Here is a 26,066-nt window from a genome sequence, read left to right as displayed (position 1 = left end):
CCAGAAGACTCAAAAACGAAAGCTAAAATCTATTTTTTCCCTTGTTACACAATATTTCAGCATCGGATTTAGGGAGTGTCTAGCGGGGATTGAAGCCTCGGCAAAATTACTAATTTGATCATTCAAAAATTATTTGGAATTTTAAATGAAATGAATGAATGAGTGTAATTTAATCAACACACTAATTTTTTACTCTATCTAATAATTTTATACACTAAATAATAATAAATTCTATATGTAAATGATAAATTAGAAGTGCGAGTAAAATCTCTAGTAGAAATATGTCAAACTAATTACTTTTTTAAACTGGGAAATATGGAGGGTAGAGGTAAGGAGAACCATCTCTGTGCTACAGAAAGTGTCCATCACATTCTTTACGTTAGGGAGGTGCTACTATCGCATGAGTGATAATTGACACTTTGTTTCTAGAAATTCACAATAATTAATTAACTTTCAGCGTTATCTCAAAGTAGCTTATCTAGGTTAAATTTACATGATTATTTTGTACTACGTGAATAGTTTAGATTTTGTACACCAATATTTAATTAACGACTCTAGTCATTTAAAATTTTTTAACACTGCATACTTCACTGTATCTAAAATAGCGATGAGTGAGAAATCGGGACACGACCGGTTGGAAACATTTGAGAGAGGTCATTCAAATAAGACGGACTGAAGACTGAACTGAACAATCATATGATATCTCGTCCGACAGGAGAGCCAATCTGGTCAAATTTTGAATTATAATTTACCGTCTACAAGCGGACAGTTTTTAAGCTAAGCCCCAGATGAGATGGTTATCATTACCTCTACCCTCCTTACTGGGAAAGGTTACAAGGTCAAGAAAGCTGTCATTTTTACGAGTACCCAAATAAGTGATTTTCTTAAAAATGTTCCCGATGGAGTTTATCTAATGGTCAAGATTGTTTTGGTATTTAGGATGGAGGGGCTTATCGAATTTATGAAATCAGCCAGGTAACATTAGATGATCGTGAAGGTTTGGGATTGTTATTAACTGTGAAACTTAAGGAAACAAAGAAAGATCTAAACTGAAAATGAGAATAACAAAAGTAAGTAAATAACGAAGTGAAAAAGTGGTTAATAGGTAACTGGCAATATCTGCTGCTGTCTTACTTTTGGAACCTGATGTACAGATTGGTTGTTAAGCCAAAAGTAACTAGATTATGCACTAAAATTGCAGCTTGCACACAATAAAAATGACACAAAACCAATAATGTTGCAAGTGCGAGATCTCGCATGAAATAATCATATGAACTTCATCTGCGCATTCTTTTGATCAAAAAATATTGCACATTGTATTGTATCATGTCAAGTGGCCTTAAAGAGTGAATGTATAAGAGGTTTTTCATAATTATAAGAGTTAATACCGATAGGGCCTCGACATTTCAACTACACTCTTTTTAAAAAATTAAATCGGAAAACCTCCTAAGTCAAGTATGGTTCAAGGATTAATCAAGTTATTATTTTCTATGATTATTGAAAATAAATATCGTCACTTACATTTCATGATACGTTTCGCATTCCTTATTATTGTAAACGATTCCGTTTGTATAGAAGTATCCGTAATCTCCAAATTACCAAGTACGGCTTGAATAATACTAAGCGAAAACGATGAAATTGGATCATTGGCACCTTCGAGCCGGATAAAATAACTTACCAATTAACTTTCATATCCCAAGTTTTAATCTTTCCGTTCAACGGAAAGCGTATCGTTTGTTTTTTCGGGTTCTTGTTTAATAGATTTAAGGTTTTTTTGTCGCTAACTCTCAAACGCGTTTCGGAAAATTCTTGACATTTCGATATTATTGCTAAGATTTGTATGAAAATCTCCGTTCCGGTTATCTGAAAATTATTAATCAATCAAATCGAGTCGTAACGATGAGTAATTCGTAAATTCTCACTTGAGTAAACATTTTCATAGTTTCGAAATCGACGTAATAGTTTGCCATCAATTGACCCGTAATTGTTGGACTTACGTTTATATTTTCGTCCATTGTTATCATACCGGCTCGAACTAATTTGTTCAAATCGATCTGGAACATCTCTAGACATAAAAATTAGATACATTAAATTTTAAATGAAAACGACAAAAACACAATTTTAAAGAATAAAATTAATTTAGTATTTATCATAGTCATAATTATTGAGTCGAATGTTTGTTCGGTAGTTTAATGGAAGAGTGACTCTTCAGAGCTATTTACGTCGATTGTATTAGTTTCCACCATGTTCCTCATGTTATCTATCGGGCAAAAAGAGCTTCGGGTTCGAGACAATCAAAGAAATCAAAAAATTTTACATAAATATTATATTGAAAGTGCTCTGTCTCATGGAATAATTTGTAAAACATTTTCGGGTTTCGGGAGTGGCCATACGAACACGGAAGATGTTGAACACCTGGAAACGTAGTTTCCTGTAACTACTTTAGAAATGGTTAATAATATCCATGCCCTCATACTTCCAGATCGTCTAATAAAAGCAGGTCATCTAGAGAGGTCAATATTTCAACTTGAACGGATAATGATCTAAATGCATGGGAGACGAATATTGAGAAAATTTTTTGGATGTATTCGAATGTAGAAGAAAAACGAATGCAGAGATTAAAATGTTATATGATCGGGCAGAGGAAAGAGGAATGGACCATCTAAAGACACACAAATACGTATTTGAAACTGTATCCTCGATCAATTATTTAGGAAGTTACTAAAAAGCAAGAATATTAAGATAAAGAACAAAATAACAATTATGAAACATTAATACGACCAATGATTGCGTACGTCATGTAATCAACTGTCATAAATAAGAAGAAAGAAGACTTGAAGATAATCGAGAGAAAAATACTGAGTGAATAATAAGATATGTAAAAGCACAAAGACTAAATTGGACAGGACACATCATGAGAAGGAAACTTACAGAAGTGGTGAGGAAGATAACACAATCGATACCTTTATGGCCAAAATGCAGAGGCAGACCAAGAAATACTTGGAGAAACCAAATTGATGAAGATACCAGAATTCTAGAAATAGTAGACTGGAGAGACAAATGCAAAAACAGAAAGCTGACAAATGAAGCTAGGACCCACAAAAAGCTATAACAAAAGAGCAAGGGGAGTAATCCACCCCAATAAAGGGATATGTAGGGACCCCAAGCGCTAGTCATAATCCAAGAAATCAAACGGCCTGATGATGCTCTCATATACATTTATTTCCAGCTAGAGGTTGAATATAAAATTTAATTTTATAACCTAACCTCTCAAGCACATGTATTTTCAGCAGGAGGATCAATAAAAAGTTTTTCTGGTTCATTGGTGCAAGGACATCTTGAAAAAATTATTCACAAACTTTGTACTTGTCCTGAACATTTGGATTGTATGATATACAATTGATTCTTACCCAACAATTTCTTATCCAATTGTTCTTTTTTATAAGTCTGAGGTAGACCGTAGTGTCGAGGATTTATCCGAGCTCTTATATAAAGAAACGTGGAAGCTAACCATTGTAAAGCCACGTCCAAACCGGTTATTGTTCCCAGAACTACCTCAGCGTTTAAATGTTCTGTGAGATGTCGATGAAGATTAGATTCTATCGGTTCCGTGGTACTTAACATTTTCTCAATTTTGTTCTAGAAAAAAAAATGAAAAACAAAAAAGTATTTGATTGAACAAATGAATGGGGATGGGTAGAGAAGTAAAGTTTATTTGAAATTGAATGATAGCATAGTTTTTTGACAAATAAAACTCAATAAATATCATAAATAAATGCCTCAGAAAACAAATTTTCTTTCAAATTGAAATATTTGTTTTTATATACACACCAATTTATCCCAATTATACAGGGTGTCCACGACGAGTTAAAACTATCTGTATATGGCAAAATACTTATATCAAAATCATGAAAATTTCTACGTTTGTGTTTTCGGATACGATCTTTTTAACTAAAATATTTTCAAAGATGGCCGACTTTCGATTCTACCGGAAGTCGACTGTAACTTTGTTGGATAGTTTTGAAAGAAAGACCCATACAGTTGATTGCTGTTTAAAGACGACTAGTGTTAGTATCGTTTTAGCAATTGACTATCGGATTTACAATATGAGTACTACCATGTTGTAGGCCAAGTGCCCCGAAAACATTACCACGGAGGATAACGATACAAAAATTAACAACCCCATATCAGCAGACCGCCAAATAAAAGTGCTCAAGGTAGCTAAGACTGTCAGAATTTTGAAAGATGACGTTGATCCTATACTGCATAAAATTTTAGGCATTAGAAAGTTGTCTGCGCGATTGGTGCTGAGGTTGCTCATTCTTGAGGACAAACGCTATGACGAGACCACTTCAGAGCAGTTTTTGACGCTGTTTTAGCATATTCGGAAGGAGTTGCTTGATAATCGACTCAAGATAAATCCTCTAGTACATATCAGAGACCAAGGAACAGTCGAAACTGTGAACTTTACCCGGCAAACGTGCTCGAAATAAAACAGTTTCCTAAGCTAAATTATTGGGATGTTTCCACGACAAATTAAAGAAAAATAAACTTATGTAGCGAAGTAAAGGTGTTCTTACAACATGGTAACGAACCGGTTCACTTTTCCACTGTTGCCTCGACCAAATAGGGCTACGAACTACTGCCCCATTTATGATATTCTCTAGATTTTGCCCGTTAGATTTCTTTTTGTTTCCAAACTTGAAAAAGTCACTCGCTGAGGTAAAATTTGCGTTAAATTAGTAGGTTATCGTCACTACGAAGTCGAGGAAACGTATTTTTGAGACGAGTTAGAGAAGTTGGAGCGTCGCTGGGTCTTATGTATAGAACTATACTGTGAAATATATCGCTGCCAAATTTTTTCGTTTTTCTTTTGTAACATAATTACTTATTGGACCAGCCAGACTTTGACGACCACAGTAGATTAATTTATAAAGATTTATAGAGTTTTTTCATATCAAAAATATAAATTATATCCTATTGTTAACAAAAAATACTTTTTTGTGGTTTACCTTATCTTCGTTAGTTGTTAAAATCAAAGCTGTGGCTGTTGTATCGAATTGAGGTCTACCGGCTCTTCCGATCATCTGATGTATGGCCGTTGCACTATAATCTTGTATTGTACCATTAACGTAGTATTTCGTTGATTTTATAATCACCAAATGCGCTGGTAGATTAACACCCATTGCTAACGTACTGGTAGCTATCAGTATTGGCAAATCTCCATTACGAAATAATTCTTCGATAATGTGCCTGGTCTCTACGTCCATACCTGTCGATTTAGTAATAAAAATTAATGTTATATTTGATTTTTACAAAATTACTCCACTATACACCATCTACACTCTTTCAATCACGCTTCCTCGTAGAGAGTGTGAATCTGGTTTTAGAAATCATTCTCTCCTTAAAAACCGTTATTAGTTATTAATAGAAAATGGTTTTAGATATTCAATAATTTCGATACAATGCATGCGTTTGTAGATTTTTATTCATGTAGCAAAATTCACGAGGTATTTTTTTTCATGTTATGTCATCTTAGACTGTTTATATACGACATAAACTAAGAATTTGTTTCCCTCTTACCTACCATTTCACCTATAGTAAATTGGAAATACGGTGAATTAGATCTCGGGTGATATCCCCAACAAGTTTAGTTATTGTATTTTTCCTATGTGAAAGTTATTTGATCTAACCAATATTCTGCTGTAAGGATATGTCTCGCGGAAAAGATTTAAGCCTTTCTTCGCTATATCACCCTGATTAATTATAAAAAAGTGAAATTACCCCATAAATCTATGCCATATCTTATTAAGGACGACCCCATCACGCTGGGATAGCAGCCGGGTTTTCGTAATTATCACTAAAAAAATTCATCCATCGGTATCACTTAATGACCTTTACTCGTGCAATCTAACAATCGTGATAAAAATATTCCGTTGAAGTTCTGTTACGAAATCGTCCACTGATATAGACCGCGAAGCCGGTTCTTTTCTAATATGTTAATCGAATCTAAAGTTTGACGTATGCGCCGAAAACCTTGTGTATTTCTTGAAAAGTTTATTTGTTTGTGGCATATTCACCTTATCTTGTGACTTTTTACAGAGATAATTTATAAGAAGGCCTTTTCGTTTGTTTAAGGTATTCTGGAGAACACACAAACCTGAATTATCTGGTTGAGCTCTTGGGTTGATTTTTATTTGGATTAAAACAATGTATTTAAAAAAGTTAGTGTATTAAGTCTTCGTGAATAGTTTAGTGTTGAGTGCTAGTGATCAAAGTGAACACATCGGGATAGTTACAAGTCAACCAGACTATTGTGATTAAATAAATTAGTGTGTTTGGTGTTCGTGAATAGATTAATGTTAAGTGCTAGTGATCGTAGTGAAAACATCGGGAAATGACAAGTCAACTACACAATGTGATTAAATAAATTAGTGTGTTTAGTGTTTGTGAATAATTTAATGTTGAGTACTAGTGTTCATAGTGAACACATCGGGATATGGCAAGTCAACTAAACAAAGTGATTAAATAAATTAGTAAGTTTTGTTCGTGAAAACTTTAGTGTTGAGTGTAAAAACATCAGGATACTGAATAATTTAGTTGTTACAATTTTATTTCTTCGAATGTTTGTTGAGAAGATTAGGCTCCATCAGCTACAATCAAGACGGATATGATTCACAAATAATATGTATCTGGTAAAAACAATATCCGGCAGGGAAAAAAGATCACTCCTCTATTGAAATTCCCGGTAACTTTCTGGAGACCACTTCTACTTTTTGACGGATTTTTCAAATTGAGTTTTCTCTCGTCGGACGTCGATATATCGGAAGAAAAGTCATTTGAGTCGAATTCTCCACTATAACTACACTTAAAACTATATTGAAAGTAGAAAATTTATATTATTTCCGGTTAGGATGGCTCAAAAGAATTACTTCGAGCAACGTCTCAATACACGGATGTAACTATATGAAAAATGAGCTTATTTTTGGATGAAGGCGGAAGACAGCGTTTTATCGATTCTTACAACGTCCTTCGATGGAAAACTTAACACCACTACCAAGCATTTTTCTTGACCGATGGCCTCATTTGTATACTAGGTTGCCTATAAGTAGGACCCAAAATATATCTAATGAAATTTCGAGTCTCTATAACGGGACTAGAGTGTAATATAGTGTTGAGTGTTAGTGAATAGTATAATGTGTTTAAATTAACCTCGCCGTTTTGTGAATGAAAATAAATAAGAAGGAATTTTGATTATAGTCTATTTGGAAAGTGTATCTATCAACTTCTCAAGCATATTATAAAGTAGATGAATAATTATACCTGCATGATGTACGCCGATGCCGTGTCTTAACATATCCTGAATTCTCACGTCGGGAATATTAGTAGCAAATTTTTGCAAGTTCTGTAATTTATGAGGTTCTAATTTTATTTTTAACGTTTGATCAAGATGTTTGGCAGTCATTTCTACGCTTTTTCTCGTACTGCAAAATATCTACGAAAGTTCAAATCAAATCAATAACGTATGATAATTTTTGTGAAAATGACTATTTACCAACGTCGGTTTTCCTTCCGAATGTGTCATCAGTAAGGATTGTAGTTTATAGTTTAACGAGAGATCAAATTTGAATGCCGAAGATGACGTTTGTTTGTAACTAAAGCCGATTACCAACTTTTTCAATTGCACCGGTCGCATCTCTTCTGGAAATCTGCGCAAATTCAGAAATTCAACAATTTTTCTATTTGGTATAAATCGTGAAACTACCTATAATGTCTTGGACTTCCGATCCATTCAGCAATATCTTCGATATTTCCTATAGTTGCAGACACTGCAATAAATCTAATATTGCAATCTGTTACATGGTTTAGTGATAATGAGTTTTGTACGGTTTTCATCCTGCTAACCTATAAAGAAATTCTCATTCGAATCTAGTGAACAATAGCAGTAAATTAAACTACGAGGATGGTCCCAGAAGTACCTGGCTTGACCTAGAGATGGCGGTAGTTGTTTGAAAAATACCAAAGTACACCTACGAAGACCAACATCTCAGTGGTACATCAAATGAGGTTAAGACTACAGAAATGTTGGAGATGCTGGATGATTGTCGACTGAAAGTGCTCAAGCTAACAGACATTTCAAAAAGTGCGGTACTTCGCATATTAACTGAAAATTTGGGCATGAGAAAGCTTTAAATATTAGGGAGTTATTTTCAGGCACTACTATAGTTTATTTCAGAAACGTATAGAGTAATAAAAAAATCATTAGGTGTGCAAAGGTATCACAGAGTGTCCCAACGAATATTTAAGCCACTTTCATAGTTTGGCATTGATTTCATTGTAAAATTGTTTCTTTTTATCAAGTGCATGTAGTACCACCAGGATTGAGGTTAATATATGGGTTTAGCCTATTGTTATCCATTCACAAACATTGAAAATAGTGTGCCAAAGGCGTGCCGGTAGGATACTCGAAAAAAGAAAATCCAAATCTGAAATAGGGTTGGAATTGGGCAGAGGCAGAACTGGTCAGAATTCCCCATTTTATTACTCTATACCTTTCTGAAATAGAAACAGTAAATCAAAAGATTATTTATATTCAAGAGAAACATTCATAATCGAATTGAATTTCCAAAAACTAGAAGCCTATTTTACTGAAGAAAGTTCCATTTAGCTTAGAAACAAATCATTATAATCAAAGTTTCATCAGTACTTATAAAAAAATACTTCAAATACCATGATTAATTAGCATAATTCAACAAGATATTTGAAAGAACAAACATTAGTATTGCAAATTCCAGAAAAAGGTGAAATTCGAAAAAATTAAAATTAGACAAACAGAAAAATTATTACAATAGATAAAAAATGTGTTTTTAAATAGTTGTGTAAGGGTATTTCATTTATAATTGAAATTTGTGTTCGATTTACTTCAAATTAAAAAATTTGAATTCACTAGAAATATAGATGTTGAATGGCAGAAGTTTTTTTATTATGTTTAGGTTACTATGAAAATTAAATAAATATCCTCCTGATACAACATTAAAAGTGATTCAATACTAATTTCTATGTAAACTAAGTCAAATCAGTAGCAAATTGTTTATTTAATATTGTTATTTCGTTTAATTTCAATACAAATCAAATCATATTCAGTAAATATTTTTTTAAATAAAGAAATTAAATTGCATGAGATTTTAGTTAAATACCCAAAGACAGAATTGTATATCTATAATTCTCTTTCTATTATTGACATTTAAAATAGTGAGATACTATACACAACCCATACCTATTTATGGTTTCTGGTAGAATAAGCTGAAACTGCATTTTTCACTAGTCCATTCAATTAAATCAATTCAGTTAAATGTAAAAAAGAAAATGTTGATGAAGGAAATCAAAAGAAAAACGTACTATTACTTCCAGTGTAGATCCTCTATCTTCTTCGTTCAAAAGATGTACTTCATCTATCATGAATAATTTAATCACCTTCACAAGCTCCCCGTGTTCTTTCCATCTTCTTGTGAGACTATCCCATTTTTCTGGTGTGGAGATAATCAAATTGTGATAGATGAGATTTTGAAATTCAGCATTTTCTGAATCTCCAGTTATACATATGCTATTGAGACCAAAATGAGAAAATTTTTTATTCCAATCAATCAGACGTTCTTGACAGAGTGATTTCATGGGAGAAACTAAAAATATTATCAATTATTGATTATCTCGAAATCGTTATTTACCCACTATAAATTATTTTAAATTCCATATTGGAGCTGCCATATTGCATTAGCAATCTAACTATTGCTAATTCAAAAATTGTTGTTTTTCCTGAGCCGGTGGGCGAAGATATAACTACGGAATCGTCTGTAAATATAAAACATATTTATGAAATACATCCTTTAATGCAATGTATACAAAACATACCAGAATCAAAAACATCATCTAACACTTCTGACTGAACAGGGTTAAAATGTACATATTCAGAAAATACTTCTCTGTAAGGTAATGGAATTTCTTCAATACTACGAACGTTTAAAAACTTCTCCATACTCTTTTATTGCCTAAATATACATTTTCTTCATTAAATGATGTTTAAACTTGAATTATTACAGTTTATAACTTGTTTTAAATATTTGAATTCTCATATAGAAAGTTTGAATTGACATAAGGAAACAAACAGTGCTGTCAACATTAGAAACTGAAGTTTGAGAACTATGTTTTTTTGCAAACTATACTTTTTTATATAAATAAATTCCGGATAAATATCTTCAATTAATTCGATATTGTTATGAACATCTGTAATGAACTTTATTGAATACTTTTCTATAATTTGTGCCGTTGTTTCAATAACTAAGTGTTATGCAAAACACAATACAGCTAGACATTGGGAGTTGTCGTATTTAAGAGTTTACAACTAAATTGAAATCGATAGTTCAGTTGACGTTTGATGACGTGACAATATGTATATTTGCAAAGTTTCTGGTTCATGCAATTTTAACGAAATATAATATTCATTTTTTAGTACATAGCAAAGCCGTTTAATTATTATGAACATTTTTTTAAATTGATCGAATATAAATTAAATATAAATAGTTTCTATTTGTAGACCGTTTTTCGTGATAAAATGAGGACAAATTATGACGAAAAAAAATTTAGATTATCTATCTAGAGAGAATACTAAGATAGTAAAATCCAATTATTGCAATATGCACTCAAATTTTGATACAAATAAGAACACGTTATATATAATATACCAAGTGGCAAAATATTTTTATTTTCTGTTTCCTAATTGTATATTGTATATAATAGAAAATTGTTTTTTTTCTCCAACAAATGTCAAAACTGAATACTGTATGTATAGAAAGTTGTTTTTTTCTTCAGCACATGTCAAAACAAAATTGTTGACAATAAGTTTATCAAAATTCTTTTTCAAAAAATGTCGAAAAAGGTCAAAAAATTGCAATTAGCCAATGTTTTTGGATTTCGCATTGGAAAAGTTATTGGAAAAGGGACCTATAGTAAAGTTTGCCTTGCTACTAGTGATGGTTAGTGTTTGTATTACTAAATTTATTATTTATACGCTTACGGATTCTAGGTAATAAATCCTAATGATAATTCAATATTTCATATAACTGAATCGTTTCAACAATGTTTCGTTAGATCGTGCCAGAGTGAACATGTTTAAAAGGTATACATGTAAAATATACAGGCGATAGGGAATTAGAGGAATAATAGGAACTTGTTAAGTAAAAGTTTGCTGATTGGTAAGGGGGCTGGGAAGATTTAGAATAAGAACGACTATGGCAATTGGTAATATTATGGTTAGCAAATTTTTTGCCGACCACTTTGTAGGAAGAAGACGACAAATTAGATCACTTGCAAGTTAATAATTGGAATGTATCAAGGAGAAATGATGAAAGCTTCGTCGTATTAAGATGTGCTCAATGGATATCTTTTTCCGAGCATTGTAGTTGTATTCTGGAAAGGGTGCTGAAAGTAGAGTGATGTAAAGAGCTTTTGAGTTTTCCCTAATCTATTTCTTGTTTTCGTTCTCGAAGGAATAAGAGATAGTGTAGTACTCATTTCTCTACTCACTTTTATTTCAGTGAGATTTCTAATTTTACCGACGAACGTTCGATTTTAATAAGACTTGGTATTTAATGATATAATTTTACATGTGTACATGTTTGATGAAGATTGAGGATGACGTGAATGAAAGTATAAATGGTTACATACCCAATAGGTTTGGTTCTCAGGTAGAATTGTAATAAGAATAGGTGGGTTTAAAGGAGTATGTTTGTTATTTTACACTGCAATATAAACTATTGTATATGTCAAATTGGGTATCTATTTTTATTAAAATTTGTTATTACTGTTGTAGTTGATGAAAATATACAGAATATAAAATTATATGTTATTGAAATCTTAAACGAAAATTGTAGATTGCGACAAAAAATTGGCATGCAAAATAATAAGTAAGAAACAATCCGGGAAGGAATTTTTGAAAAAATTTTTGCCAAGAGAATTGGAGATTATTAAATGTATCAATCATCCCAATATAGTAAAAGTTTACAGAATATTCGAAACTCCATTGACAGTTTATGTGTTTATGGAGTATTGTGAACTTGGGGATATTTTGGAATATATTCAGAATAATGGGCCATTTACTGAAGAAAGAACCAGATTGTTGTTCAGACAGGTATCGTATACTGAGAGTCAATTTGAAAATTGCTTCCCTTCAATAAGATAAGAAATTGAAAACAAATAGATCAATTATATTTTTTTTTCAATCCTTAAGTAGGGGTAGGCTTTACCCTCGAAATGGCTCAAACGATAGATATTTTGGTGCCCGTGATTTTTCCATTGGTTTAATTGTGGTTGGAGAATTCTAAATAGCACTCAGATTTGTTCTATTACATTTATTTTTTTTTCAAATACTATATTTAATCATTTTTTAAATTTAACTGCATGATGTAGTTTTGTTTTAATCATTTTGGATGGAAGACAATTTAGTAGTCTTTTTTGAGAGGTTCTTGTGTATTGTAACTTGAAACAAGACATATGAATTTTAGTATCTATCAACAGAATAATATACTATTTACGTATTCATTACAAGTTTTACGTAAAATAGTCGCTTATGGCTTGAAAATTTTCTTTTATATGACTTTCTAGCATTAAGTTTATAATGCTTCTTCTTCCGTGTATTAGACGTAGTCGCCTCTTTTATCTTCGACTTCCTTGCCTCCTATCCTGCTTCAAATTTGTCACTCCACCTTTTTCTGGGTCGGTCGGTACTCCTTCGGCCCATTGAAGATTTAACGCGCGCTACCTTGACCAGTCTATTGTTGTCCATACGACTTACGTGCTCATTCCATTCTTTCTTTCTTGATAGAACCCATTCGATGAATTCATCTATTTTTCACATTCTTCCGATGTTATCACTTCTTTCCCTGTCCAGTAGGGTTTTTCCGGCTATATTGCGTAGCACTTTTATCTCTGTTGTTTCCATAATTCTCTGCGGTGTAGGTCATTATGGGTCTAACCGTGGCATTGCATATTCTCGATTTGGCTTCTATTCCGATATGTTTACTTCGCCATATGGTTTCGTTCAAACATGCTGCAATTCTTAAGGCTTTGGTTGTTTGTTCTTTGACTTCGTTCTCTACGTCTCCAAATCCTGAAATCTCGACTCCTAAGTATTTGAATTTCATTACTGGCTTACATCTTAACGGAGTTTTGGATGTGGTTATACACTTTGTTTTGGACGCAGATATTAACATATTGAAAGATTTAGCTGTGCAGTTAAACACATGTAGAAGCCTCTGAAGATTATCCTTATCAGGACAAGATGGAGACGTTCGGGTAGTGACAGTTAAAACCGGTACTTGAAACTTGCAACTTGAAACGATCAGTGTCTAGAATAAGTGTATTAGCTATTGAAAGGGAACCATAATAATGTAATATAATCATGTTTTGAATGGTATGACCTTTCAGTCTTTACTATACTATACTACTTTATTTTTATGGTCTTCAAATAACACATCTAATATTTCCACACTCTTTTCTCAATTATCTTTCAAGCCTTCCGCGTTAATATTATTAATTAAATAAAATTTTACTATTCTTACAGGTTGTGGAGGCGGTGCATTATCTACATAACCTGAATTTTGCTCATAGAGACATTAAGTGTGATAATATATTTTTATGGAACAACTGTATGATAAAACTGGGAGATTTCGGTTTTTCCAGATATTGTGTGGACGAGAACGGAGAATATCCAATGTCAAACACATTCTGTGGCTCTGCCGCTTATGCCGCGCCTGAAATTTTGCAAGGGAAACCTTACGATCCTAAAAAATACGACATCTGGGCTTTGGGATGTATTTTGTATATTATGGTTATGGGGCAAATGCCTTTTGATGATTCAAATATTTTAGAAATGGTAGAAGATCAATTATATGGGAATATTCGAAATTTTAATTTTTTTTGCGATAGATGTTCTCCAAATTTGAGGAGATTGCAAATGTCACTCTTCGAAACTAACATGGCAAATAGGATTAATACTTTGCAGATCATCCACCATCCGTGGTTTTTGCAGGAGCCGTACGATGTCAGAATTTCTAACGCAGTGTTACGGTCTATGTCTGATAGTCGTTTGATTTGAAATTTAATTCAACAGATTGTAGATGAACAGCTCAAATACATAACTCAGATATGTTAAGTCCTAGTTTAACCATTTTTATTGTTAAAAATCTCTGAAGTTGTTAAAGTACAATAAAAGATAATGAAACAGTTCCTATCAACTTTTTTTTTTGAAATAATTCAACTGATGATGTAATGTCCTTTCCTCCAGTAGAAAAAAGCGTCTGTTTCCCAAAGAAATAAAAATTCTAGCATTACAAGCCTGATTCACAAGAGCATGAATCAGTAATACCCCATGGAAATACTGGAAGTTATTACTTTGTCACGTGTTTCGTGTTCTTAATAATAGTCAATCTTTTGGAATGATTATTTATTCTACTCTTGGAATATTATAATGGCGCAGTTGAAGAAAAAGGTACTCAAAATCACAGTGACACGGAACTACTTGACGACATTAAGAATCTTAGGGTCTCGATGGTTTATCATGTAGACCCCATGGAAAACAGTTAATTCGGGTATGTTCATAAGGTAACGTTTCTCGGATAAAGGTTCGCGGATCAAGCTGTACAAGTAGATTCATTAATTTAACACTTCTTACTACACTAATTACACTACTTCTTCCACTATACGTATAAACATTTATTTAATGTGCGAATTATTGAAGTACTGCTCTACGTTGAGCCCCTGCCTTATATAAGATTCTAGAACTTATAGAAGCTTTTAAAAATATCTAGCAATAGACAAATTTAATGTGGAAACGTATGTCTATAGTTCTTTGTCTAAAAATATCTAGAGCTAAGTACATTATGTTTTGTTTCTATTACATTAAATTAAACCGACGCCGTTAGATGGTTTGCAGCTAGGTACCTGTTATACATTAGCTTTGCTCCAAAAAACTGAAAACAGACCAGTTCACGTTGTTAGTTAGTTATCAGTGATACAAATTCCACTGCAGTCTGTCTCGTTAACTGCGAGTTTTGTCATTTAATAAAATTTCAGTTTTTTGAGATAATTTTCGAAGTTTTCAGAATAATTTTATAATTTATCAATATTCCACAAAATGCGAAATTATTAGAGAAAGAAAAACGTAAATGGAATCTCTCATCTACTGATTACATTCAGAGCGTTAAAAAAACAAACAACTTTGGAATTGAATCGTGAATCGGGTCATACTCATTTTCACAAACCAAATTTTTATTTTCTATTTTCCGCGTTTCTTTGTTTTTTGAATTTAGTGTATATGTCGAAGCCGGATGTTATTTCTTTAACATTAATCAATAGTTGGGAGTTATCGGAGCGATAAACTTTTTAGAAAATTATTATACTATCCTATCATTTTCATGATTCTAAAACTGAGCAGTTTCGTTTTTTAAATAATATTACTAACAATAAAAATGCAAACGAACTCAAAATTTTCCAAATTTTTCCCGTTATTTTCAAAGTTTCCTTCGTTTATTTCAAACAGAGCATTATGTACTTCCCCAAGTTGATAATTCAATGGAGTTATTCCTTCTGTTCCAGATCATAGAGTATCCGATAAAGTTTTTATAGTTAAATTTGACCCATAATTTCGTTTCTGGTTATTTTTGAAAGTATTGGTTTCTCATATTCAGCTGAACTTGTGATGGTGATGGATTGCTTTCTAGATCAGTTTATTGACTGCTGCTGACATTTTTTTCAGGTACAGACAGAACATAGGGACTCCACAGAATTATTGTTATTATCCATATTTGGCTAGGTAGAATCTGATTTTGAAATACAGGAATGCATAATTTGGACATAACCTTCCAGTTTCTCTGTTATTTTCCATTCAGCAAATTTGGGTATCCAGACAATTACTTCTTTTTTATGAAAACCTTTATACTGTAAAGAAATCAATAAATAAATAAACAAATTGCTAAATTATTGAAATTGAAATGTGACGACGTCTCAAACTCAAACTCGGAAGAATTTTCGTAACATTATTTATTTCAAAATTTTTATAAACGGTAAAATTAATGCTCATCAATTATTGAATATAAATAAATTAATAAATCTAAAATAAATTTTAGATGAACTCACCTTAATTAGCAACATAAAACACAAGTCTGTGAAGCTATAAAACATGAGTTTCAAAAACAAATTGCAGGCTTAGAAGGAAAAAAACGCTTGTTCATTCGTTGGCTTGTTGCAAGCCAAATTTCAAGCTCAAACATGAATCAAATCGAATTTTTTTGATTTCACACAATTCATCTTATAATGTTACGTATTTGATCGAATTACAGGTAATGCTATTATTCCTAGGAAAATATGTTATTTTAGAGAAATTCGGTTCCTTTGTCTCAAAGAATATTAAAAAACATAGTGATGGTCCTTATTGTTTTTTTATTATTATAAAATTTGTTTTAACGAGATAGTTTGTTGCTTTATCAATTTTTTTACACTGACGCTTTTCGGCGCCTCGTCGTACAACACATGACTTTGCCTTTATGTAAGGCGCGGACCTAGAGAAAAACAAAAATGAAACAGATACATAAATGAATAAATATTTGGAACTTCGAATGTGTTTTTGCCGACTATTTAATATTGTTCGCTGAAAATGAATGGAGCAAAGGAAACATGGAAATAGGTATTCAAGTTAAGGATTATGATTTTATATACAAGGCAGGACACTAGCTTATTTTACAAGTGAATGTTGAAGGGGATGTAGCTCCACTGAAACCCCATGGTGATTGACGATCAATGACTGATACGTTGAAGATCCCGAAAACTAAAAGGCAGATACTGCAACTAAATTGTACAGTTCTATAACACGTTCTTAACCAGTTACATCAACAAATTATATGTAATAAATACAGAAAGAAACAATAAATTTGTATAATTCAGTCCCACATATTCAGTTTGTTTTCATGGCAATGACAAACTTCATCTGAGGGAGTATCAACTAAATTACCGCTCATACACGCTACTCATATCTAAAGTTTTATTATGTTTTAATTTTGTATCATTCCAGAAATTCAAAAGGGCCTTATAAGACTCATCTACCCTTAAAGTAAAGGGTTCAAGCTCATTTATAAAAACGAGTCTTCATTTTGTGCGCACTTCAAAAATTTGTGTGGAGTATTAATATATTTCAATTAAGCTACTTTGAATTTAAAATCGTTTAGCAATGTTTGTCGGTTTTTGAAGTCCAAGGGGGCCGAACCAGCATAAATTAATTTTCAGAAAGCGTAAAAATAGAATGCGAAACACCCAAAAGACGACGATTGCTCTTTATTTGAATTGCTGATCATTTTATCCGGTTGAAAAATTTCAGACTTTTGTAAAATGAAACTCTTCTCTTTTTATTTTTGCTTATTCTGTAAATGCTTCGTTTAATGTTCCAACATTTTCCCCGTCGAGTGATTTGTAGTGTTAATTATCATCTATAGCTCGTTTGGGTTTTAATAAGTTTTGAAAAATTATAAAAGCAACTAATTGTAACGGGCGTCTCAATGAAACTACACGATATGATAATAAAAATGAAACATATTTTTTCTACAGGTGTCAAAAAACATTTCTGCATCTATATTGATGAGTAAATTCTTCAATTATTGATTCTTCGTCATAAAACAATTTTATTTATTGGAATAATAATTGATAGTAAAGAACAATTACAACGTAAATTTCGTTTGTTAGATATTTCTTGAAAAGTTGATTTCATAATTTTATCAGATATTTTAATTTATTTGGAAGAAAATGGATAATTCAATATTTTGTTATTCACACAATCTTCTATATACGAGGATGTATAGATATCTAGTTAGCCCATGCATAAACAAAATATTGCGTTACCATAGCAACGATCAATAACTTATTAGAAGTGCCAGTGTAAAGTTTGACGTCAAAAAAGTAAACCAGAGTTACGTAATAAATTAAAAGAAAAAAGATGTCCAAAGAAATTGTGAAAATCTTAAACTTCTTAAACCGAATTGTTACTATGGATGGCACTTGTGTACATTTCTACGATCCCGAAACAAATCCACAATCGATGGAATAGCGACACTCCAAGACCTAAGAAGTTACGTGTCCAAAAATCGGCTGGAAAAGTTCTTGCTTCACTTTTTTGGAATTGCCATGGAGTAATCATGATTGATTTTTTGGATAAGGGTAGAACAATAACTGGAGATTACTATTCTACATTACTGACCACTCTATGGGAAAAAATTAAAGAAAAAAGACGCGGAAAGCTATTCAAAGGTGTTTTGTTTTTGCAGGACAACGCCTCTGCACACATGTTGTCATACAAAAAATTCGTGACTAAGTGTTTGCATTACTAGAACACTCCTCTTATTCACCAGATTTGGCTCCGTTCGACTATCATCTCTTTCCTCAACTGAAAAAAGATCAAAAAGGTCCTAAATTTTATTCCAACGAGGAGGTAATAAAAGCTGTGGAGGTTTGGTTTGCAGAGCAAGAATAAACATTTTGCAGGTTTTGCAGGTTTTGTAATAAATGAGAGGAGAATATGTTAAGTGATAAAATATAATGAATTGAAATTTTGTTTGGTTCTATAGTAGGCTAAGAATTTTTCAATATATCCTCGTATGCTTCTGCTTTCCGTAACGTTTTATGAATTTATTTTATTCAAGATAACAGTAATAATGTATTGGAAGTATTTATTTTCCAAATGTTTCAAACGATGAAAAATCCCATTCAGAGTTATACAAAAAATGTTGTTTGTATTTCGTGTATACAATTTTTGCTTTCTTATGTACCATCAAAAAAAGTCATTTTACGCACTTGATAAAAAAAATTTATCGTTTTCTGAAATAGATTATACTTGGAATAAAATATCCTGCAAATGGTCTCCAGGAATTTAACATATATTTTCGCTATTAAATGAAAGGGACAGCTCCATCAGACAGATGAGTCTTTTAGTAGCTCATATATTCCTTAAGTATCTATTTTATTTAGTATATTTACCATATACTTCAGTTTTCTTCCTTCCCAGCATATCAAATCTGACAAAATAGCTCTTCATCAGGTGATAAATTTTTATTGTTCTTTGTATATCTGCTGAATTCTTATTTTAGAATTGTTTAGTTGTTTAGTGAAATCCATTTTACATCTTTCGGCAAGAAAAAAAGTTACTTCCGACGTTTCGCTTGAATCTCGGTCAATTCATGTGGGAAACTCCTATAGACCTTACCTAATGCTTCCAAATTGTATCGTTGTAGAAGGTCCCTCGTAACCTCAAGATCCCACATTTTCCATGCTGCCACGGCTGATTTAAACTTTTATTTCAAATAATGTCTAACACTACACCACATATTTGATGCACTCTATAGTATATAACAAAAACGTACTACGTCGTCAATAAACAAAGAGAAACTAGAAGAAAGTAAAGCAATTGTGATGGATTGTTGTATATGAGTGCTTTTTCATTAGTTATTATTCCGCTGACTTCATTTCTAAACGCACTTATTTTTAGTTGGGAAGCTGTTTTCACTCTTCTACAGCGTCTCAAAGTAATTCCGTTACTAAGTTTATCTATTTTTCTAATTGCATTCTTCAGTGCTTCTCTTTTTCCTTATCAGTTTTCTTGACTTCTTTTACTGTAGATTAAACTAGATTAAGGTCATATTTGTGAAATTTTGTACACATAGACTTATGCAAAAGTTAAGTACCATCTTTCACTTTTTATATGTTAATATTATAATTATACTTAAAATGTTGTAACGAATCTAGAGTTATAAAAATGGAGAAGATAATGATTAATTGATAAAAAGTGTTACATAAGTGAGCAACCTCTTTATTTTGATGGTTCCGTCTGGACAATAAAATTTATTTAGTCTTCAATCCAATAATAAATTAGCGTTTACGCTCCTGATAATTACCTTGGAAATATTTTCACGTTTCTTCCAGCATTTTTTACAACGTGCTCATACATTTTTCATCTCATAATATATATAAATTTAAATAAAATAAGAATATTTTTAGGCTTTGGCATAATGCATCCAGGAATTAGCTCAGTATTATAACCCTGATTCATACAAAATCAACTTCGTTTCAGTCTTTGAACTTAGAATATGCTTTCATTAAGCTTCCTTTCCAGCATGACAAATCTGACAAAATAGCTCTTTATCAGGTGATAAATTCTTATTGTTCTTTGTCTATCCGATTATTTCCCATGTTCGAGTTGTTTAGTAAAATACATTATTCATCTTTCGGCAGAACAAAGAGTTACTCACACACCTACTTTCGCTTGAATCTCGGTCAATTCATGTGGGGAGCTCCTATTGACCATACCTAATGCTTCTAAATGGCAATGTATGGTAGTACAAGGTCCCTTGTAACCTCAAGAGCCCACAATTTCCTTGCTACCATGGCTGATTAAAACTAACTCATAATATACATAAATTTCAATAAAATAAGAATATTCTTAGGTTTTGGCGTAATGCATCCAGGACCTAGTTCAGTATTATAATCTTCTGATCCATAAAAAATCAACTTCGTTTTAGTCTTTGAACTTGGACTACGCTTTCAGTAAGAAGCTTATTTATTTTGAAGATCAGTTTTCATGTCTATGTGGAATGCTTCAACCATTTAATTTCACCTTTAGTCCCAACAATATTGAAAACAATAATCAACTGACATTTCAAACAGCTCTGAGACCATGTTCACTTAATTTAAACATTTTATTACAATTAGAATTGGAAACACATTACTAATATTGTTCATATATTCTACTGTAAAAGTAAAAACATACTAAAATTTTGTATTTAGCATCTATATTGTTGTCCATAAATCCTCTCACAACCAAGCTCTAAGCTCTTGCATGGTATGCCTTTCTATAAAATTAAGGCTTGGAGTCAGTCTACTGTTTTCTTCCATTTATTTTTGTTCATGGCTGATTCACGCCAGTTCTCTATTACTATTCTTTCTATATTTTCTCCATATGCTTCTATACATTGTTTCCGCGGACGCCCTCTTTTCCTTGTCGCTCGCTGATCTCTTAACCTAACTATCTTTGTCCATTCTGGCTATATTCCCCATCTAACGGAATCTTTTTGCTCTGACCACATATCGTCTCAGCTTAACCAAATAGTGCTTTGATTTCTGCTTTCTATCTTCTCCTCAATAACCATACCCACCTATAACATATAACCTATAACTCTTTATTCACAGCCTTCATAAAGATTTTATTAGTTCAAGTTTAATGTGAAATGGATGCAAAACAACATTATTAGGGTCTACAAGATGTTGAAACGGTTTCGTCATATTTACCTTACATTATTACACGACTTCCACAAACAAAGAAAATTGCAATATATCGTTATCCCTCTCGGAAGTTGTGATAACTTCTAAATCACCACTTATTTGCTACTTGTAGCAGTTGTAGTTTATTTTATCTCAAAACTGGCGCATATTTTCGTAGGTCTTTTTATTGTTTTATGGTTTAAAACAATTAGTCTATACACACTACAAGAAGAATGCTTGAAATTTAATCCCTTCAACAAATCATCGATATCAGTACGAGTTACCCTCCTCCAGACGGGAAGTAAGAAGTTCTGACAGTTGCTATAGCAACTCTAAATTCCGTACTGAATCATTCAACTGTTTTTGAACAATCAAAAGTGGCTAGCTGGAACTGGAACCAAAAGTGAATGTGGGATGGGTATACTGTTCCTTGGAGCTTCCTAAAGAACCGGTATTATCTCCATTATTTCCCAAAACAATATCTTGTTAATCCAAATACGCCATCGGTACTGGTAAGTCTGCATTGTTCGAAATAGTTGGTGGGCTCTTACCATACCATACCATACCATCTTCTCTTTCATCCGCTGAAACAATGACAGGCTGTAGTTGACACAGCACACCTGGGGGGATCACTATTTATATTGATCTCAGAATACAAAACCAAAATACTAGGAATAAGCATTTTCCACATTTTCAAAATATTCTTGTGATTTCGCCATGTAAACCAAAAAACAAAACTTGTTATTTTGCAACCACACAATATTTATGTCGATAAAACATTTTTCCAACTACACTTTAAAACTCAAATGTACACTGAATAAGAAAAAAAATATCCCACACCATAAAACGTTTCTACTTATAAATATGAACCAATTTATTAAACCCCATGAAATATATTGCCTGCCAACGACAAAATATAAAGAGCATGTTGAGAAGTACGTATTAGGACTTTATAAATATTTATTCTATTCCTTGGAAGAATGTATATGAAAATCTTATGAATAATTGTGTTAACTATGTTACAAAAAATGTGTAGGCCAGTGTAATTGTACATTTTGAAGTTATGAGCTTTGGATTATCAGAATATTAAAATTTCTATATCGATTTATACTTTTTTCTATAGAAAATCCACAAGCGTGTTGTTACTACATTATCCACAAAATGACGTGTATCATTATTATCAACTATAAATGAAAAAAAAAAAATAATGACTGCTTTCAGAATTTTTAACAAATACAAAATACACTGTCTACATTGTGTGTAGTAAAATTTTAAAACCATAATTTTTATGGCTATTAAAATACAATAACGAACGAATTTTCTAGAAACTGAATCATAAAAAAGAAGTTACTCATTTACTACAATCAAATCGGTTCGCTGGAGGAGACAATCAACATTTTCCCTATTACGTGTTTATTGTTTTTTAATGCCAACACGAAGTCGGATTATTTGCGATATATGTAATAGCTTGAACAAGTAATTTGAAAAATATAAACAACGGTGTTCACTGTACGAAGACAAAAATTATGACTGAATAAATTGTCCTACAACCTATTACTGATTTGCAATATACCTAAAGAAATATGTAAAAAGGCAATAGTTCATTGTGACACATGAAAATAATGTATTAGAATTTTTAATGGATATTAACGAAATAACTATTTTTTCAGAATTTCTACGACTCATCGAATGCTTTGGTGGCAACAGATCTTCATTCTTGAAACTTTTTAAATACTCCATAGAACACATCACAACTCTATATTATTGCAATGGGGAAGTTAATCTGATTCCAAGTATGCAATAAAATATAGGGTGTTCTATTTAAGATTGTAAATAATTTTAAAATGTGAAGACTAACGATGGCTTTGATCCCTCAAATTTTCAAATTGAAATCTGACAAGACAAACGAGGCACTGAGCTTGTGTCAATTGTTGTCAATTTTTAAAAAAAGTCACCTTTCCGACAAACTTTCCTTTTGTTGTGGTTTATAGTTAATAAATCAGAGATATCGGAATCAAAATCAATATTTTCATCTGTTAATTCATTTTGTTCCAATAATGCAAGGATTACTGTAATTATTATTAATTCAACAATCTTAGTACGAAACAAATAAGTGTTAGGTAATTATATACAATGCGGTCCATATATAGCATGTATGGAGTAAATTCGATTTTAGCGTTATTATGTACTATGCGAAAAAAACCTGGAACAGATCGATTTTTATTCTTAAATTGACAATTTATAGTATGAAAATATTATCCCTCTGAATTATAAGCACCCTCGAAAATTTTAAATAAGAAAACGGACCGTGTACTTTTTGTTGGAAAGAGATTTTAGTTCTCTGTTTTTTAAATTTTTTTAAATTTAATGTTTTTTAAATTTGGTGCAATCATAACAGAGAAAATAAATTTGTAAGATGTAAAATTTTGATGTCTGTATCACAAACTTTACGTAGGATGAAGATATCGCATGATTTTTAGAATGTATTTTTTTCAACAGATTCAACAATTAAATTAAATGTTAAAAATGACCACCATTCACTACTTGACAAAAAGCGAGGCGATTTTGGAATTCTCGTACAACATTTTGTATGCAGATTTCAAATAACTCCATAAGAAGTAGTCGAGGGGAGTCAAATCGGGGGATCTAGCCGGCCCTTCGATCGTTCTACGTCTTCCAATCTACCTATTGGGAATTTCTCGTTTAAAGTTTGTATGCACTAAGAAGTTAATCAAAAAATCTAGATGAAACTCACTATTAACTGTGTAATTAGGGCCAATAATTTTATTGTTAATGATAATAATTTTGCTAACTGTAGATTGCGAAACGTGTTGATCAAGGTATTTATTATTAAAAATTTCACAAAACTTCTTTGGATTTATTGTTTTAGTGCCGCAACCAATCACAATTAAAATGTCTATTCCCCATGTAGGAGCCCCCAGACTTGAACGATAGGGCTTAGCTTAGGCCAACGCTGGGAAACCCGGACTTGGCAAACAAATAATGGCCCAAGCCTGGTTGAAGTCTGGGTAACTTAGCCCCGGCCATTCTATAGTCAGCAAAGACTGACTGAAATCTATGTGAACTTACCTCGGCCATTCCATATTCACCCAAGCCTGGCTGAATTATGGATAACGCGACCTCGGCCATCCTATAGTCAATCAGGCTGGGCAGAACTCTAAATAACTATATAAAGTTTTGTGCTATTATCTTATCGATAATTGATATCTTAAAAGTGATAATTTTTTATGTATAACATTATTTTATGCATAAAAGAAAATAAAACATAGAATAATAAAAAATAGTATCACTTCTTCATTTGCTTAATTATTTAACTAATATTTTTATGTTTATCAATAAGTAGAGTGAATCAATAGAAATTTGTCATAAATCTATTATTTTATTAACAATATATTAAAAATCTATCTAAGCAACCAGCCTGGCCCAGAGATGCAGACCAGTCTTGGGTTTATCTAGACAACCAGGCCTGGTCCAGGCTTGCAAACTAAGCGAGGGATATTGTTATCATCCCAGAGTCCCACCAAGACTGGGCTAATAACGGCTTTCAAGCTAGTGCCAGAGTTGTCTTTGAGTCTCAGCTTATTAGATTTATATCAATAGTAGTACTTGGCTTCTTGATTAATATCTTCAAAGAGTTTTTCCTGATCTTTAGCAGAACAAATACGAAAATACCTGATTGTTTCTAAAGCATATTTTAATAGACCAGATGATATTGCTGATTTAAGAGTTAGGATAACGGAAGAAATTAACAAAATAACCTCTAAGGTCATACAAAATATTGTACGAGAATACGCTTCGTTAAGAAGTCTACACCAGATTGTTGATAACTATAAGATGATTACATTGTTGATTGAAAAGAAGACTTTTGGTCTTTCGATATAATTAGTGCTTGTTTCGGAAATTAATTAAGTTGTATTCATAACATTTTTACTAGGAGTTAGTATTTATATTGACGTCGTACACGAAACTGATTATTAATAAATTAAATCTTTTCGTAATCAACTAATTATAAGAAATCAATTTTAAGTGAGTTGTCTGAATATAAGTCAACAACCCTCCCGATGACGCTCTATATCAAGACTTTAATAATATAATTAGGGACAGACGACCGCTGTTCCATAATCATATAACCATATCAATTGATGCCTAATAACATCCTCGGTTATGGGGAGTTCGTGTAATAATGACAAACCTTAGCATCGACTTTGATCGAGTATTGTTCATGCTGACGTTCTCCCAGGGGGTGAATTATAGTCTCTCCTGATTCTCGAAACGTAGCAAAAAGAACCGGGTGGATCGCAGGGCGGTTACAAGGGAAATGCGAGGGCGGTCGTGTTGTGACATACTTAATTCCTACTATTTACTCGTCAGGGTTAACTACCGCGAAGGGAAATTTGACTGAAATTTTTTTCAGGGTTATTTTTTCACGATTTTTATATTTACTGTATTGAATTAACCAGCAGACATTACTACAAGACATATTTAAAAAATATTTCGTAGTATACATAATTGGAAGGAGATGAGGGTGTTGAGAGTGAAGGCTATAAATGTAAAGGCCAAAAAATCGAGTCGAATTTGCGCTACGTACGAAGGATGCTACTTAAGTATTTATAATTGGATATGGCTTCATTCTTTTCAAAATATTCTCAATTAAGTTCAATACACTTTTGCATGCGTTTGAACCAATTGTCGAAGCA

General features: G+C 32.2%; 2 protein-coding genes across 2 annotated transcripts in view; one reads left to right on the top strand and one right to left on the bottom strand.

The window, feature by feature from the left end:
• The window catches only part of LOC130444387 (probable ATP-dependent DNA helicase HFM1), a 29,541-nt gene extending 19,508 nt beyond the window's left edge, over positions 1-10,033 (bottom strand). The window contains exons 1-11 of the mRNA XM_056779483.1: positions 9,910-10,033; positions 9,730-9,849; positions 9,400-9,680; positions 7,766-7,905; positions 7,556-7,709; positions 7,324-7,495; positions 5,013-5,272; positions 3,411-3,639; positions 1,923-2,065; positions 1,679-1,863; positions 1,522-1,619 (exon numbers count right to left, since the gene is read on the bottom strand). Coding sequence (XP_056635461.1) covers positions 1,522-1,619; positions 1,679-1,863; positions 1,923-2,065; positions 3,411-3,639; positions 5,013-5,272; positions 7,324-7,495; positions 7,556-7,709; positions 7,766-7,905; positions 9,400-9,680; positions 9,730-9,849; positions 9,910-10,033 — 1,906 coding nt within the window. The remainder of the gene's footprint in view (positions 1-1,521; positions 1,620-1,678; positions 1,864-1,922; positions 2,066-3,410; positions 3,640-5,012; positions 5,273-7,323; positions 7,496-7,555; positions 7,710-7,765; positions 7,906-9,399; positions 9,681-9,729; positions 9,850-9,909) is intronic.
• An 888-nt stretch (positions 10,034-10,921) lies between these two features.
• On the top strand, positions 10,922-14,212 carry LOC130444386 (testis-specific serine/threonine-protein kinase 3-like). The gene is made up of 3 exons (XM_056779482.1): positions 10,922-11,030; positions 11,928-12,184; positions 13,616-14,212. Exons 1-3 carry the CDS (start codon positions 10,922-10,924, stop codon positions 14,147-14,149), a joined length of 900 nt encoding a protein of 299 aa, XP_056635460.1. The 3' UTR covers positions 14,150-14,212.
• Positions 14,213-26,066: the final 11,854 nt, after the last annotated feature.

The sequence above is a fragment of the Diorhabda sublineata genome, chromosome 5 (assembly GCF_026230105.1).
Source record: "Diorhabda sublineata isolate icDioSubl1.1 chromosome 5, icDioSubl1.1, whole genome shotgun sequence".
In the NCBI taxonomy this organism is placed as follows: Eukaryota; Metazoa; Arthropoda; class Insecta; order Coleoptera; family Chrysomelidae; genus Diorhabda; species Diorhabda sublineata.
The sequence above is the reverse complement of the archived record's forward strand: the minus strand, read 5'-3'. Positions and strand labels throughout refer to the sequence as shown.

What these genes read in the sequence shown, in the direction of transcription:
- LOC130444386 (XM_056779482.1), top strand. Translation starts at nt 10,922, where the DNA reads ATGTCGAAAAAGGTCAAAAAATTGCAATTAGCCAATGTTTTTGGATTT. An exon ending in TTGCCTTGCTACTAGTGATG is followed by an intron (nt 11,031 to 11,927) that starts GTTAGTGTTTGT and finishes CGAAAATTGTAG; the next exon opens with ATTGCGACAAAAAATTGGCA. An exon ending in CCAGATTGTTGTTCAGACAG is followed by an intron (nt 12,185 to 13,615) that starts GTATCGTATACT and finishes CTATTCTTACAG; the next exon opens with GTTGTGGAGGCGGTGCATTA.